Raw genomic sequence first — 18,250 nt, 5'->3', positions numbered from 1 at the left:
AATACATTTAAAAAAAATAGTGTTTATTTAAACTAGTCTAGAAACTCTTCATCTAAACTTTTGGAGATTAATTTGAATGTTATTTACTAGAACAGAATAAAATACTGATATATTTACCAAAAATGTAAGAATTTTATACCTAGAATTACCTAGAATTGTATTATTGATAACATAATAACATGATAATATTGTACGGTAATATACGATTAAAATATTCAGGTGAACTTGGATATTCAAGACTACAAGACAATCAAAATCAATATAATACATGGCATATTATATTAGAAATAAAACACATTTGATCCATTGACCCCAATCGCGTGTTATCTAAACGTAATTAAATTCAAAATTAAAATATAATTCAATTTAAATACTTCGTTCATTAGTCTATCTATAATATTGATAGCGATGGGAAAATTCGAAAATAGAACCTGGCAAACAGTTTACATAGCGAGCAGTTCAGTCGATACCGCGCGCGGGAAGACGCGTCGTCCATTGTGGATTATACTTTTTAATTTACAAATAAACTTGAGTGATAGTGATAATGCCAAACATTATAAATGAGGTTAAATTAGATTTTAAGGATGTACTCTTACGGCCTAAGAGGAGCACTCTTAAAAGCAGAAATGATGTAAGTGTGTGTTTTAATTAATATTTTCAATGAAAACGCTGAAAGATCAAGGTCCAGCGAAAATCGTCTGAAGCGTTTTGCTGATTCTAATTTTAAACCTTAGTTTCTTGAACGCAAGGTTCTTTTTAGGCGAAGATTATAAAACAGCACGAGTGAAGGTTTTTTATCGAGTACGTTTGGGATTAATTGTAGACAGAGGATAAGTGTGAAAAGTTTAACTCCGGCTAAAAAATATGTAAGAACTCTAGAAAAAAAAAATACGTAAACCTATCAGTCAAAGTAATATTTTTGTGTGGTTTTTTGGTAGGTTTTTTAAATAACGACGTTGAAAAGATCTCCGGTAACTGACATTAATATTCTTTATTCAAATAATGGTATAAAAAAATATAATCTATGATTATATACCTAACTTAATTTATTATACTGAACTAATTTAATTAATAAGAATGTAACGGAGTTATAAAAGAAAATTATAATCATTAAAATGTGAGCTAGCAGAATTAAATGCAATGAAAAAAAAAGTGTAATATGGCAAAAAACAATTTTTTTTTTTTTATAATAGAGCTGTATAAGTTATAATCTTGCTATTGTTATTAATATTAATGCCTCTAAGTTAGTTTTAAATAATGAGGTTTAATATAATTTGGCATGTCTAACGATCGTAATTAATAACGATTCTACAATTGTAAGTGAATATCGATCTTTATGCTTTGTAATTGAAAATAAGATTATTCCCCCCACCACATTGCTAAAAAATGTAATAAAACACTTAAATCGTATTCAGTGGCGTAGATATCGTAGGGCCAGGTGGTGCAGTGCACCAGGGCCCCGGAGCTCAGGGGGCCCTCTAACCTAAGCTTTGAATAGAGATGACATATGGATTTAGCCTACTGATGTACGTCTCAATGTATCCTGTATCCTATTTTTATTCCTATCTATAATTTTAAAGCGCAATATAAGTTAAAGAGGGGTTGAGGGCCCGTTTCTTTTTCTATGCACCGGGGCCCCTGTCCACCTAGCTACGCCACTGATCGTATTTCGTAGTTTTCATACCCGTTACGAAATTACGCATCCAGCAACGATCGCATTGATCGAATAAAATCGAAAACATAAACCATTTTACGACATTTTACTAATTGTTGAATTTATAACAGTCGGTAATTGCTATTGTATGAAAAATGTCTTGAAACTCACAGAAGAAATCGTGATATCAGAAAGTGTTTGAATACAGTCATTGTTTTTGTTTTTTTTTTTTTTTTATGATATATGTAGGTAGGTGTAGAATATATTGGATATGAATCTTACATCGCCAATGCGCCACCAACCTAAGAACTAAGATTATGTCTTTATTTGGTGGTAGGGCTTTGTGCAAGCCCGTCTGGGTAGGCACCACCCACTCATCAGATATTCTACCGCCAAATAACAGTACACTGTAATGTCGTGTTCCGGTTAGAAGGGTGAGTGAGCCAGTGTAATCACAGGCACAAGGGACATAACATCTTAGTTCCCAAGGTTGGTGGCACATAGGTGATGTAAGGAATGGTTAATATTTCTTACAGCGCCTTTGTCTATGGGCGGTGGTGACTACTTACCATCAGGTGGCCCATATGCTCGTCCGCCAAACAATGCCATAAAAAAAAATGTCCCTTGTGTTTACACAAGTTACACCGGCTCACTCACCCTTAAAACTGGAATACAACAATACCAAGTATTGCTGCTTGGCGGCAGAATGTCCGATGAGTAGGTGGTACGTACAGACGGGTTAAATAAAATATCGGTTGGAAGAAAACATACTGGACGTTGTGATCAATACATCACGTGGTCAATTTACCATTTTCCCGTTAACTTTCTGATCATAAATGAAAAATAATACAGATTGCAAATGTTATCGTATTAATAATCTTTCACGTAATAAACGTGAATTTCTTATAGTAGGTAAATGGTAGCAGTAGGTACAGGGAGGCCTCGTTGAAAATCCTGAAGCATCTTGGCTAACCTAGACGTTCAATTAAGTATTAACATTTCTAGATGATATTTGTTGTAACTAATGAAATCGCTGAGTTTTTTCTCCGGTTCTTCTCTGGTGAGAATATCTTCTTCTCGTGGTGGTAGTATTTTATTTGATTAATAAATTACTGTAATGCTTTCATTTTAAATGATTTCAATTTGATTTAATTTATCTACCTAACTCAAGAAGCGTACATTAACTAGTGCACTTACTGCGTTTTACGAGTAAAAGATAATTAATTTATTTGTTATGTTTGAAGGTATTGTGGTAAGGGATGGTTGATGTTTCTAACTGCGCCAATGTCTATGGACGGTGGTGACCATTTAACATCAGGTGGCCCATTTGCCGGACCGCTTACCTATTACATAAAAAAACCCATATTTGTCTCTGGTCTGATATCTTGTTTTGCACATTGACCCAGTTCATCCTTTTGCCGTATATTAATTTCATACCTAGCCTGGTCTGACTAGCCTAGCCTGGTCTAGTATGGTCTGACCTAATTTCAAACATCTTACTCGCTTCCTGTATTTACTCTTTCTCACTCACCCTTCAAACCGGAACACGTCAATACTATGTATTGATCTTTGGTTTTAGAATATTATAGATAAGGGTGTCTAGCCCACGGCATTCTTTTTATCAATAAACATTATCAAAATAATATACAGAACAATGTGTTAATATACAGTAGAATGCCGTATTATCCGAATTAATTGGGATCGGGGTCGATTCGGATAATCGAAAATTCGGATAAACGGACATAGTCACACATGGAATGAACTTTATTAAGTTTAACAAACACAGTTCTACAATAACGCTCATTTGAACATCTCGATCAGAGAAACTTGCAAGTCCATCAGGCCTTAACAAAAATACAGAGTACAAAAATACTCAACAATAATACAGTTACATAGCAGAAGCAAATAAAGCTGGATTTTATTTAAATGTAAAATAAATAAATGCATAGTTTAAGTGTCTCACTTCTGACCAAAGGAAGAGGCTTTTAAGTAATATTAATCATTTCTATTCCTATAATAATAATAATAAATATAATAAATATTAGACAACATCACATACATTACTCTGATCCCAATGTAAGTAGCTAAAGCACTTGTGTTATGGAAATCAGAAGTAACGACGGTACCACAAACACCCAGACCCAAGACAACATAGGACTCGACCGGGAATCGAAACCGGGACCTCTGAGTAGCGTAGGTACCCTTGAAAACCGGTGTAAACACTACTCGACCACGGAGGTCGTCAAAATTCCTATTCACATTGGTAATATGTCACAAAGCCATCAATAAGCTTGGGAACTAAGATGTTATGGCTTTTGTGCCTGTAGTTACACTGGCTACGTTCAAATCGGAACACAACAGTACTAAGTATTGCTACTTGGAGTTGAAATGTATGATGAGTGGGTGATACCTACCCAGGCGGGCTGCCACAAAACCCCTACCCCCTAGTTGGGCCATATTGACGAAATTCAAATGTTATCAAAATATTTCAAATTGATAATGCGTGATACAAACATTTTTTTTTTAAATAAGAGATTTAGTAATAGTATTCACACAATAAAAATGACGTTCTTCCACTTCGTATGTGGTTAGGGAAGACAATATTTTAGTACACACGTGTATTATCAGACTATCAAGTCAAATACAATCGCCATGTTAAGATTCCTTTTTTAAAATGAGGATTAAAAAAATCTTCGATTTTCAAATTGTCTCCAACGTTCACTTATACTGTAAACTAAAGATATGGGAACAGTCTTGGGCTTATTTCATTCGACAAGTGGCGGGCCTGCGATTACGACGTAACGCATTCAAATTGCGAACTATTACTAACGCGTGCTATTTAAATAAGCAAACATTTTCACTAGTTTAAAACGCATTCGAAGCGCAATAGTTCCGGGAGTCCCCGCACTGGGAATCTGCCAACGAAATCTTCAGATATTATGTACTCAATGTCCCTATCTGAACTCTTGTTAAAGTATGATCCCTCGAGCAGTTAAGACTTCAAAACCGAAAAATAAACAAAAACAAAAAAAGAAATATCCCGCTGAGTTTCTTTCGCCGGTTCTTCTCAGGTCCGAGGTGTTAAATTCCGAACCGGTGGTAGATTTTTGACTATCAATAAGCAAGTGTAAACACTTCTATATTGAATAAAGATTTTTGACTTTGACTTTGACTATAATATTAGTTAGGATAGTCACCACTTTCTGACTTTTCACCATCGTGTTACGGTGAGTTTCGAAATTGCTCTTATTGAATAGATCCACTATACAGATAAATTTGCAATGAATATCAATGGAATCCATAAATCTCGTAAGATTTATTACACTGCTTTGATATCGCGTTATTACGCAGCAGGCTACGAATACTGTTATTTAACGAATCGTTATTGTACATAATAATCAATCGTTTTTGAGTTGCGAATTACGAGCCGTTAAATTCGTTATTATTAACAAACACGTGATTTCCAAACTAACGAAACTGTTTTTTATCGAGACGCTGAATTTCGTCTCATTTGACATTTACTACCCGTAAGCAAAACGAAACGTTTCTTGAATATAGTAACAGCATATATGAAAATAATTTGGTATCTGTTGTTTCATATTCATAAAATGAGGCTTGTGCAAGTAGTTCTTGTTTATTGTTTTGCGTTACTTAGCAACAATTCACGGTGAGTGGATATCGTTGATCATAGCAATCTATAGACGATAACGACGGTAATTGTAAAGGTAGGGTCTTGTACAAGGCTACCTGAGTTGGTACCACATATAAATCCAGTTATACACTTTGCCAAGAATACAGAAAATAACAAAGAGTACCTATCACCTGCTCTTCTCCTTAACACGCGGACGAAGCTGCTGGGGGACTAAAAATCAGACCCATCCTAAGGCTGTAAATGTAGCAAAATTATGGTAATGCTTCTGCTCGACCTACGTAACCAAGGTGTTAATTTGCTTACGTCATTAGTAGTGGTATTACACATTTGTCGGTAACTCGTAAGGTGGGATCTTCGTCATATCATAATGGTTTTTATACATCCTATTAAGCAAGTCTTGTTGGCTAAAACTTCGATCGAGTTTTGGATGAGTATTGGTCTATACCAGTGATTCCCAAAGTGGTGGACCCCCAGGGGTCCACGGGAGACTTGCTAGGGGTATACGTAGGCGTGAATAAAATATGGGGGTCCATGAGATGTTAAGGGGGGTCCACGAAAATTTATCTGCAAACATGTAAGCATAGTTTTTATAAGGTCCTAGCAACATTGTTTTAAGTACCTAACTAAGCAGATAATATTTTAATAAGGCAAGCGACTGTTACTTGGCCAAACTTGCGTATTCGATATTACGTACAATTTCGTGCGCTATCCGCCCGACAATGCTCAATGCTTGTTCAGACATGAACTTGATCACCACTATATATACTTGATGCCAAACCTACCTTTTTTCTTCTTCATCTGTTTGAGAGAATCACTAACAAATTCATTCACTAACAAAGCACCAATATTAAACAAATTTAAATTTAGTTCATATTTTAGTGTTTCTCTCAAACTGTGGTTACGGACACATGCCAATAGGTGGTCCACGAGAAAAATAAGTTTGGGAACTACTGGTCTATACAATGCGTAATTGCATTTAGTTTTATTGTGCGCAGTTAAACCACTGATTAACGTCGTGTGACTCTAATAATAGAGCATAATTTTTTTTGCGATATATTATGTAGTTGGATTGGAGAATAATCCACCTGATGGTATTAGTCACCACCGCCCATAGACATAAGCTCTATTGGAAATATTAACCATTCCTTAGATCGCCAATGCGCCTCCAAGCTTGGGAGCTAAAATTTTGCCAAGCCAGTGTGGTTTACTCACCCTTCAAACCAGAACACAACAATACTAAGTTGCTTGGTGGTGGAAAACCTGTCTTTCCTTGGAGTTCATCTTGCTTCATACCAAATTTCATCCAATTTGATTCAGTGTTTTGGTAGTGAATGACCAACCTACAGACAGAGTTACTTTCACATTTGTAATATTAGTATTGATTAATTACATTTAACACCACGTTAATCAATACATACTTAACTAGTTTCCGTTCTCGACTTCGCACGCGTGTGTATGGGGATTCAGTGCAGGTGCACCCTTTGCCTTTTTCGTAAAGGGTAACAAACAAAATTGGAATTAAATAACCAAGCATCGAGCACTTTTAAATAAAAAAAATTACAGAATCTGTTCATAATTTTTCGACCGTTCATAATCTATATATATCTTGATTTATTATAAACTAAACCTCGTAACAATTAGGTATTTAATAACAGTAATATAATAACTGTCTTCATTAAAATGTCGAAAGATACACGCGTATGAACATTAATGACACATTGAAATTACGATAATGATTCACGGTACGGTGATTAGTGATGACGTAGGACATCACCGATCTAGATAACATTAGTGTTTATAAACACGTCTAACTTAGGTAGTTTGTACATCAAACTATCATGTTACATAATATACAATGATATAAAATATATGTGCGTTACAAGACCTTGGGATTTGTTTTCGTTGATTTTAATGCGCATGGTCACTTGGTGGAAGGGATTAATTCAAGCTCTTTTGGGTAGGTACCACTTAGTCTGCCGCCAAACTGTGTTGTGTTCCGGTGCGGACTATACGACTTTATTTGATCTATAGCTATGAAATGCTATCTTCCTTGCGTCTGAACCAAAGTCTGACTGTGTTGGTCTAGTGCTTTGATATATGATCGCTAAACCCGATCTGGGTTTATATCCCAGATCGGGTCAATAAAAATGTAATTAAGAATTTCAGTCGAAAAATTATTATTAACAGACCGGAATATGAAAGTTGGACGTGTGTGCACTTTCGCGCCTCGGAAAGTATGTGAAGGCGTTGGTCCTGCGCTTGAACCCATCGTATTGTGAGATTGAGGGAATAGAGAGTGTACCTGTGTTTGCACACACACACACACACACACACACTTTTGCACTATAATATATCCTGCGTAGTTTGCTGGTCTACCTTGGGATTTGAATGATGAGACCTCCTTTGATTGATGGGACCGCCGTGTATGAAATGACGTCATCATCACATGCAAATTATAATAGCCGAGAATATCAAGGAATTCAAGATTTCCTTTAATGTTTGTTCTTCCATCTAAAAGTTGTAAATATATTATATAAGGGTATATTAAATATATACGCTTACTGTATCCGTGTGAAGCCGGGGTGGTTAGCTAGTATCATTATAAATTTTAAAATGTCTTTGTTGAGCTTCCGTTTTAACTAATCAAATGAATATCATGACATTTTGCATATATGTCGTCTGGGGTTTAGATAACGACAAGTCCAACACATGACACCCCACGCCCCCCATACGCGAGCAAAGCCGTAAACGGAAGTTATCTCTTTAAAGAAGAAATCAATGAAGCGAGTAAGAATATTTGCTACTTAAGTGTATTACAAGATATTAAAGCGGTTTAAAGCGTTGTATGGCTTCAAACAAATTGTACTTGCAATCGGCACTTAAAAATACATTAAAACAGCTTGGTGTTAGGGCTTTGTGCAAGCCTGTCTAGATAGGTATCAAATTTTTATTAGCATTAGCAGCCTGTAAATTTCCCACTGCTGGGCTAAAGGCCTCCACTCCCTTTGAGAAGAAGGTTTGGAGCATATTCCACCACGCTGCTCCAATGTTGGTTGGTGGAAAACACATGTGGCAGAATTTCGTTGAAATTAGACACATTCAGGTTTCCTCACGATGTTTTCCTTCACCGCCGAGCACGAGATGAATAATAAACACAAATTAAGCACATGAAAATTCAGTGGTGCCTGCCTGGGTTTGAACCCGAAATCATCGGTTAAGATGCACGCGTTCTAACCACTGGGCCATCTCGGCTCTATATATATAGATAGGTATCAAATATTTCCCCGCTATACAGCAATACTTACTTTATTTGTGTTGCAGCTTAAAGGATGAGTGAGCCAGTATAATATCAGGAATAAGGGATAAAACTCTTATTTTCCAAGGTAAATGTTGTATAGAAGATTCTTACATCACCATTTCTATGGACAGTGGTGATCACCATCAGGTGAACCATTTTCGCTACCGCCTATCTAAGCCATAAAAAATAAGTTATTTAGTTTTTCCGTCGAAAAAATTTCAGTTACAGCCCCAAGTTTGTAAGGTGTTGACATTTCAGTTCCTGGGAAAGCACGGAGAGCCATCGATCCTGCGTTTGAACTCTTCGGTCACGATAGATTTGTCGAGATTAAGGGTGCATCTGTTTTTACGCAAACATTTATGCGCTATAATAAATTCTGCGCACTTTACTAGTCTCGAATTAGTCTCGCTTGAGAAAATCCGTCGACTTCATTCATTCAGTTAAAATTCAGTTTGCTTCATGACGTTAGGTATATTTACTTTTGCGAAACTCCTCGCTTCTATAAGGTTAAATAGGGATCGATTGGATCTTACATCATATTCGAATAAATATAGATATTTAGGATTACAAAAAACGGCATAAAAAGTCGCCGATGACGAGGGACTTTTTTTTTCATATTTCGAATATTATCGACTCCGTAACCTACATTTTTTTAACCTTGAGTCTGACAATTCAGTTAACATTGTTCGAGGCATTTTGGCAAACAGCCCAGTTGGCATGAAATGTGCAATTGAGAAAATTTTACGTTATTTCTTAGAAATCGTTACTTAAATGTTACGTATTTTGCGTGATCAAAGCTAAAATTCTTATTTCGAATTTATAACTGTGACCTTTAGAAATTTGTCTTTCGAAATAAATGTTTATGGTTGTTTGACTTGCAAAGAATAATCATTCAAATCTTTTGCATATTAAAGTTTTAATAACAACAAAAAAAAACGTTAGATTTGATAATATATATGTATATAATTCAAGCAAAGGTCATCGACCTTATTTTTAATTGAAATAAAACCTCAATAGTTTTTCATCTGGACAAAAAACAACAGGAATACACTAATAATAATTGATGGTAGAGTAAGTGATAAGTGGGTGGTACCAGCAAGTAAAAACCTATAATTTAATGACCTGCTTACACGAAAAACGCTGATCAGGGAGATTATAACTATTTGGGTCATGGATCGTTGCCTATTTGATGAGCTGTCGCCTCGTGTAGCCTCACCTACATAAAACTGCTGTATCTTTAATATGTATTGATAAATTATCAAAATTATTAATCGCGCTATTGATTCAAATTTTTAGAAGAATAGAAAAATAGAAGAGTAGCAATTCATCGTCAATACTGTGTGTTATGCAGGTTCGATCTAATCCAGGTGACTTTTCGAACTATTGACATCCCAACAGCTCACAAGAACTTTAGGCTTAAATTGAAGAGGTAATTAGGAAAATTAGTAATTAATTAATTAATGATTAAAATTACAATTTTTACAAATTTAGCAGCACTATAGATTGTTTTTCCTCAAGGTCTCAGAGCAGAAATATGATATACTGGCGGATAACGTAGATTTAACCTCACGGGAGGCACCCTTAGGACACGCGTCCTCTGTGTCCTTCAGTGGGCTCTCAACACCCGACAGTCTTCTACGACTGACGCTGTCTGTAGAGGCCATGTCACATAGCTACTGAATATTCGAAAAAAAGTACATGTAAAGCAATCGAATAAAATTATAGTTGTGAACAGTGACAACCGTTAAGCACTTCCTTCGTTTTATTAATGATTTGATCCCCCGATAATACTTCAGCATAAACAATATATATTTTACTGTATAAACTATACACGAATGTAAACATCGAATAAAACCTTCTTAGAATAATAACTGTGTTTATTTAATTTATAAATATAATTGTCATCAGGTGGACATGTACCGAGAAATAACATTCCGCAACTCCGGTCAGACGTATCGGGGAGTCCCCGTTATGGCGAGCAATATGGACACCGTCGGCACTTTTGAAATGGCGAAGGAACTGTCAAAGGTGAGCAGAATATATTCAAAGAAACCTTTGACAACCGACAAGCTTGACACTGTAATGATCTGTCAGAATTGTCGTCGTAAAGTTTAAACTCAGTAGGATAAAAGGAAGCTATTCTAATTCGGGTTGCAAGATTTGACCAATTAACGCCCACAGTATAATTTTCTCAATACAGTTTATTCGAATCGAAGAAGGAACGTAAACAAACCTTAGATTTACGTTTTCCATACGATTTTTTAATAGTTCTGCTATATTGTTAGCTCTTGAGTAATATATTTTTATTTAAAATACACAACACTATTCCAGCTAACTATTTTGCCAGTCCAAAGTTTCGCAAATATTTCAATAATAAATATCATAGATTATTCAAGCTCTCGCCCCCCCCTCTCTCTCTCTCTCTCTCTCTCTCTCTCTGTCTCTCTCGCTCTCTCTCTGTCTCTCTCGCTCTCTCTCTCTCTCTCTCTCGACCAATGATATCGCGTCACTTCGATGTCAAATATAATTTATTTTTTTAGACTTTAATCCTCTTGTGGTTGGAATAGACTAGAGTTCTTTAGTACCACGTCCTGTCGCGTAAAAAACCTCGCGCGGCTTTACAGTGTGAGTTGTAACACACGCAAGAAAAAAAAATAGAAGTATTGGTTTACAAACGTTGCAAGTTAAATAGAAGCTTGTAAAATTAAACCTTCGTTATGTTTTTCACTGTAGGCTGACGTCGTAGCTCGTACTGACAAACATTCGGTTTTACTATTTTATTTTTGTGACGTCGATGTTTTCTAAGCACTTGAAACCTTTTAAAAATATGCAATGAAAAATGTAAGTACGTTTAAGTGTACGTTTCTGTAAACAGACGCGTTTATCTATAAATGTTTGATTGTGTTTGGACGTATCTTTATGTAGTTACATTCGTTGATGTGTGAGTGCTTATAATATTATTTAAATGTATTCATTTCATTTTAAGTAACTTTGATGAGAATAATCAACAGAGTGGATAGTACTAGTTAATAATAATAAAAACCTAAGATTAATACTCTTGCTGGACGGTGAAAGAAAATTGTGAAAATCAATCCACCAATCTGCAGTTAGCGGTTAGCGACTAAGAGCGAAGAAGAGAGACTGTACATGTGTGTGAGGGCGCGCGTGGTTCCTTGCGTGTGTGAGTGCGTGTGTGTGAATATAATAACCTACAAACTTTCTCCTTGATTAGATCGTAAACTGTTTTAAAGTAACGTATTTATGAAACCTTACAAAGGGTTATCGTTTCTGTCACTTTTTTCAGCACGGATTATTCACATGCATCCATAAATACTACTCGGTGGAACAATGGAAGAAATTCGCGGAAGAAAATCCTGAATGCTTGGAACAAATGGGTAAGTTTTTATTATAAATTAAGGTTACGGCTAGGTTAGCTGTATGTGTAAGCTACAAAGACCGAGGCCTGTACTAACAATAACAATGTCCATTGACAAAGCCGACTCGACCCGTTCGACTTCTTGACATCTCTTGTAGAATGCACACACTCGGTGGTAGGGCTTTGTGCATTCGGTGGTAGGGCTTAGTGCAAGCCCATCTGGATAGGTACCACCAACTCATCGGATATTCTACCGCCAAACAGCAGTACTCAGTATTGTTGTGTTCCGGTTTGACGGGTGAGTGAGCCAATGTAACTACAGGCACAAGGGACGTACCATCTTAGTTCCCAAGGTTGATATTTCTTACAGCACCATTGTCTATGGGCGAAGGTGACCTCTTACATCATCAGGTGGCCCATTTGCTCGTCTGCCAACCTATATCATAAAAAAAAACACACACACACACACACACATAAACAAAAACCATACTTTCCGTTCAAGACTATCCTGTCTATTGTTAACATGTTACTACAATATCGTAGTAATAGACGAACATTTTCGTTCTATTCACAGCGGCGAGTTCGGGTACAGCTGAAGTGGACTTCGAACGTCTCTCCGAAATCTTGAACAATGTAAAGGATCTCAAATTCATTTGTCTGGATGTAGCGAACGGATACTCTCAGCACTTTGTTGAGTATCTCAGGAAAGTTCGCGCGGCATACCCTACACATACAATTATAGTAAGTTTCTGAATTTTGTAAATGAAGCATATTATTCAGCACAAGATTACGTAGACGAAAAAAGCGTGGAGCTAATACTTATTGACTTTCAGGCAGGATAAATGAAAAAAAATAACTACTGAATTTCTTGGCGGTTCTTCTCGGTAGAATCTACATTCCGAACCGGTGGTAGTTCATTTAATATAGTTTGTCAAACGTCGATTAAAAAAGTGCTCGTGAAAGGCTACTTGAATGAAGTATATTTTGATTTTTAATAAAAGTCTCATAGTTGGGCAAATATCTCAACTCTTGGGAAATTTCCTTGTCCACGCTACTTCAATGAGGATTGGTGATACATGTGATGAGATTTCAGACACATACAGGTAACCTCACGACGTGTGTTTCCCTCGCCGAACACTTACTAAATATTACAGCCGAGACTTGTATTCAAGTATCTAATGGACTTAACTTGTAATTACAGAATAAGCTTGAAGAGTAATCTTACAAGGAATGTATTTTTCTCAGTAGTAACATTAAGGGCATATTCATTCTTAACATAGTTTTACACATATATTATGAGTTTTTTTTGGTAATTTGTAATTTAAAATATAACGTTTATGAAATTCTCTTATATACAAAGCTATGAATAGTTAATTGTACATACGGACTGATATTTTTCTATCTATCTTTTTCTATTTCAGGCTGGCAATGTTGTCACTGGGGAGATGGTTGAAGAGCTCATATTATCAGGAGCTGATATAATTAAGGTATTAGAACTTTTGAGACTATTAAGTATATATGATGTAATCGGAATTTTAACGTAATATAAACATAACACATAAACAGCCTGTAAATTTCCCACTGCTGGGCTAAGGCCTCCCTTTGAGGAAAAGGTTTGGAGCATATATCACCACGCTGCTAGAACCACTGAGACCAATGTGCGTATAAACCTACGTGTGAACTGTTGATCCCAAATTCTTTTTGACATTTCTATATTAAAAATGTTAAACCCTATATACATTGCTGTGAACCAAACGTTAGTGCGATTCAGAATTTTTACGAAATAGTTACTTGATATCAGGCGCCGGCGGACTGAACTTATAACTCAGCTCATAACGATAAATATTTCGATCCAACTTTGTCAAAAATAAACCTCAACTTTATCGTAACTGGGGGGGGGGGGACTTATTCTAATTCTTTATACCGGACACGTTTCGATTCAATTGCGACTAATTGACAATATATTTGACAATGCCAAAAATAAAGTGTCAATTATTGTAATCAGTATATGTTATGAGTTTAAAAATGGTTATTTTTTAACGAAAGATGTAAATTTATAATTAATTTATTCAAAACTCCATAAATAACAATGCATTTTTTTAAACGTTTGTCACGTGACACAACACGCTCTTGATTGGTCGGGCTTATGATGACGTCGCTTGCTTGTTAACCTCGTTTGCCTACTGTATATGGATTATATGCCACTGATTACAATACAGGCAAGTGACGTCACCGATCCCATTGCAGCACCATATTGTAAAGAAGCGTTTTCGCGCGCTATTTAAATATGAAATTTTTAATTTGATATCTTTCAGCAAATATGTACTACAATTGAAAAACAACTTTTACTGGGTTCAAAGTAAAATAATTAACGACCTGATTTCCTACCACGTTTTTCACATATTGAATTTGATATTATTATACGATTAGTGCGCGATGGTGTTTTGAATAGATTGACTGACGTCGGGAGATTTCCGAAGCCGGATTTCCGTTCCACGTCTACAGATATTTATTTAAATGCATACATATTATTTAAACTTCCTATATTATTATTTGATTTTATTCTTTGATAATAAACGATTGGAGACGTTTCTTATTCCTTAATATATTAACATGGTATTTGTTTTGCAAGAACTATAATATTCTACGGGTTTCGGTTGACAAACGGCAAATGCAAAAATGTATCGAGCGCGGAGCAGAGCCCGCTGCCGATTTTAGTAAATAGCATTAAAAGAATTACGTATATATTATTATATATTATTTATTATAGATTTTGTATATATTATTTAAAATGAAAAAAAAAGTCAGTGTGGGCCACGTCTCCCAAGAAGACAAGCTTGAAGACCAGCGAAGATCTGCTGATATTTAGTAAAAATAAAAGTAAAATGTAAAAAAAAGGCACGGCAACTGTGAGCCCGTGGATGTTGTAAATTAAATAATAAAAAAAAAGTAAAGTAAAGTAGCAAATCTGTATTTAGTTAGCTATACAACTGGTATCGGTTCGATTTCAGATGATATCAATGGCTTCGCATGGGTAGAATAAAGGTCTATATAATAGCATAAGCATAGCATAAGCAGCCCGTAAATGTCCCACTGCTGGAATAAAGGCCTCCTCTCCCTTTGAGGAGAAGGTTTGGAGCATATTCCACCACGCTGCTCCAATGCGGGTTGGCGGAATACACATGTGGCAGAATTTCGTTGAAATTAGACACATGCAGGTTTCCTCACGATGTTTTCCTTCACCGCCGAGCACGAGATGAATTATAAACACAAATTAAGCACATGAAATTTCAGTGGTGCCTGCCTGGGTTTGAACCCGAAATCATCGGTTAAGATGCACGCGTTCTAGCCACTGGGCCATCTCGGCTCTCTATATAAAAAAGGTCTATAGAAAAGGTTAAAATTGATGAACAAACATAGATATCAAATGGTTGGTTGATTTTTTAACTGTGTTCTTAGTTCTTAGTTACTTAGTTGTTAGTGTAAGTCTAACACACTGTCAACACCAAAACCATATTAATAATTTCAGGGCCCTATTAACCTTTTCTAACTTCTTAAAATATTTTTTTTTAATTAAATTTTCCATGTTATTGTATTATATTACGAAGATATGCTACCATTATATTCAAATAATTGATATATTTGGTTTTTTAAGACCTTCGAGCACCAGCGAAGGGGTCTCCAACCGAAATGGGGACTAGACTGTCTAATGGATGATCTGACACTGAGCGTACCCCAGTGGGAACCTACCCAATATACCAGACGAATAAAGTTTTATGTAATATTTCCAGGTGGGAATCGGTCCAGGATCGGTTTGCACGACTCGAATAAAGACCGGCGTGGGATACCCTCAGCTATCAGCTGTCATCGAGTGCGCAGACGCAGCACATGGACTCAAAGGACATATCATTTCGGTAAGTTAATACTAAAAAAATAAAACTCATAAGATTTTAACAAGCAAGCAATGTTATGAAATTAATAAAACCATGTATGCGTAACAACTGTCAGTAAAAATTGATAAATTAATATACATATATACATAAATAAAATAAGTTTATTAATGAAAAAACCTTACAATAGCTAATCAATACATAGTAGTACGGAGAATAGACATAAGACGTTTTTAAGCGTTTATAAAAAAAATTGTCACCACTTAAGACTAAAAAACTGAGTCATGGTCCCCCCGCGCGCAGGACGGCGGCTGCACGTGCCCGGGCGACGTGGCGAAGGCGTTCGGCGCCGGCGCGGACTTCGTGATGGCGGGCGGGATGTTCGCCGGACACGACCAATGCGGGGGGGAGGTGGTCACCAAGCCCGACGGGAAGAAGGTCAAGCTGTTCTACGGCATGTCCTCTTCCACCGCCATGTTGAAACATTCGGGTGGCGTTGCGGATTACCGTTCCTCTGAAGGTGAGGTTCTCGTATGACGTATTAAGTCACTAAGTTAAACTAACTCTTGACCCCCCCCCCGTCTGAACCCTTGAACATTTATCATCTCCCCTCCTAAAACAATTTTTACGCTATCAGGATAGCAGAGGAACGAAGGAGAATATAATACAATAATTATAAGTTAACTTTCAGGAAAAACAGTAGAAGTGGAATACCGAGGAGATGTCGAAGTGACTGTTAAAGATATCCTGGGCGGTCTCCGGTCTGCGTGCACGTACGTAGGAGCGGCCCGGCTAAGGGAACTCCCGAGGCGAGCGACCTTCATCAGGTGCTGTAGACAAGCGAATGATGTCTTCTCTTAACTCATGGTAGCCTGGTACTTGGATGAGCGGGATGTGTTGAAATTTTGAATATCGAATAGGGATGGAATGCAGATTGTTATACTGAATTAGATAGCAATGTTACAAAAAAATATGTTGACATCATTCATGTTTGCTAGTTTAAATATACAAAAAATATGTTTTAAAAAAATGCTGGGAATATTTGATTATTAAGTCAACATAAAGGATGATTGTTTTTTTTTTTTAATGTAGACAAATTATCCACGAATAAGCAAAGGTATACAATTTTAGGCTCAATATTCACCTTTTAATAATAATCGTTTTATTTTGAACTAAAAACGACAAAAACATCAATTTTAATAAATTAATTAAAATACTTGTGCCTAATTTTACTACAAGTGATATTTATTTTACCAAAAAAAAAACGTTACAAATGATTTTGTATCAATACAAATGCTTCAAATGAACTGACAAAGTGGCTTTTCTGGTTGTTTCTCTAAATCTTTTGAGCACCGCCGCGACGTCGGTTCCAGCCCGAGTCCGGCGCCCCGTTCCGTTCCCGTATTCTATCAAATGATCTGTTCATATTATTATTATATAACCTATTAGCGCTTACGTGTCTTAATGAGGAATATTCGACATATTTCAAAAAAATAATTTCATAATTAGCGTTAAAATAAAATACTATGGAGACTCCTATTGCGCTCATACATAGGGTTAGCAAATTCAGTCCATAAACATTACTTAAAAACTATGCGTTCATTAAAGCTTGGATAAAGTTGACAAAGTATCGGTGGAACACATCAACAATGCTGTTCTGTACGAACACACTTCGTATCTCACTTGTGAATTGGTAAATCGACTTACGGTGATACGCGATTTTGATGCATGTATCATTTAACATTTGTGTTATAATTTTATGATAGAAAATGTCGCATATTACTTTCAGAAATTTCAAGATCAAATCAATTATTTGTACAAGGCAGATATAAACAACAAGATCTCATTTTTTTGGAATTTTCCCGTATGTTCTCACAGAATACGTGTTTGAATCTTCACACGCCCAGACCTTTTTTGGCACGGATTTTTAATTATGTTATTTTCAAGCACTTCGAATAGAATCGCAGTGATATTTTAGTTTTCTGTTCTGAACTGTTTTTAGTCAGTGAAAACAACACCATTGTCTTATAAGCGTTAGATTTAAAAAAAAATTCTCACTGCTTAAGCAACTTCCTTCCTTCCTACTTAAAGCACGATTTTGAAATTCTTGCTGTAAAGCTTAAATATCTTACAATAACATTATATTACTATATTCTTAAATACAGCTTAATGTATATTTGTACAAGAATTTTAAGACAAATATTCGCTTTTGAAACTTTTAAAATATTATTCATCAAAAATATTAGAGCTTTCAGAGCTATTACATACAATTTCAAGCTCTTTTAAGCACTTTTTAACAGTCATTTTACATTTGAAGCTTGGTCCAATTCAATGGAATGTCAATTTGAGAAGAACTCTTCAAAAAACTAAGCAGTATATT

The 18,250-nt window shown here is 35.9% G+C and overlaps 1 protein-coding gene across 1 annotated transcript; it reads left to right on the top strand.

Moving 5' to 3' along the window:
• Positions 1–474: 474 nt before the first annotated feature.
• Positions 475–17,673, top strand: LOC125073435 (GMP reductase 1-like). Its single transcript, XM_047684260.1, has 8 exons — positions 475–631; positions 10,513–10,632; positions 11,909–11,999; positions 12,555–12,721; positions 13,402–13,467; positions 15,772–15,894; positions 16,174–16,390; positions 16,562–17,673. Exons 1-8 carry the CDS (start codon positions 545–547, stop codon positions 16,729–16,731), a joined length of 1,041 nt encoding a protein of 346 aa, XP_047540216.1. The 5' UTR covers positions 475–544; the 3' UTR covers positions 16,732–17,673.
• Positions 17,674–18,250: the final 577 nt, after the last annotated feature.

This window comes from Vanessa atalanta, chromosome 24, assembly GCF_905147765.1.
Source record: "Vanessa atalanta chromosome 24, ilVanAtal1.2, whole genome shotgun sequence".
Lineage (NCBI taxonomy): Eukaryota > Metazoa > Arthropoda > Insecta > Lepidoptera > Nymphalidae > Vanessa > Vanessa atalanta.
Note: the sequence above shows the minus strand (reverse complement) of the source record. Positions and strands in the feature narration are given on the sequence as shown.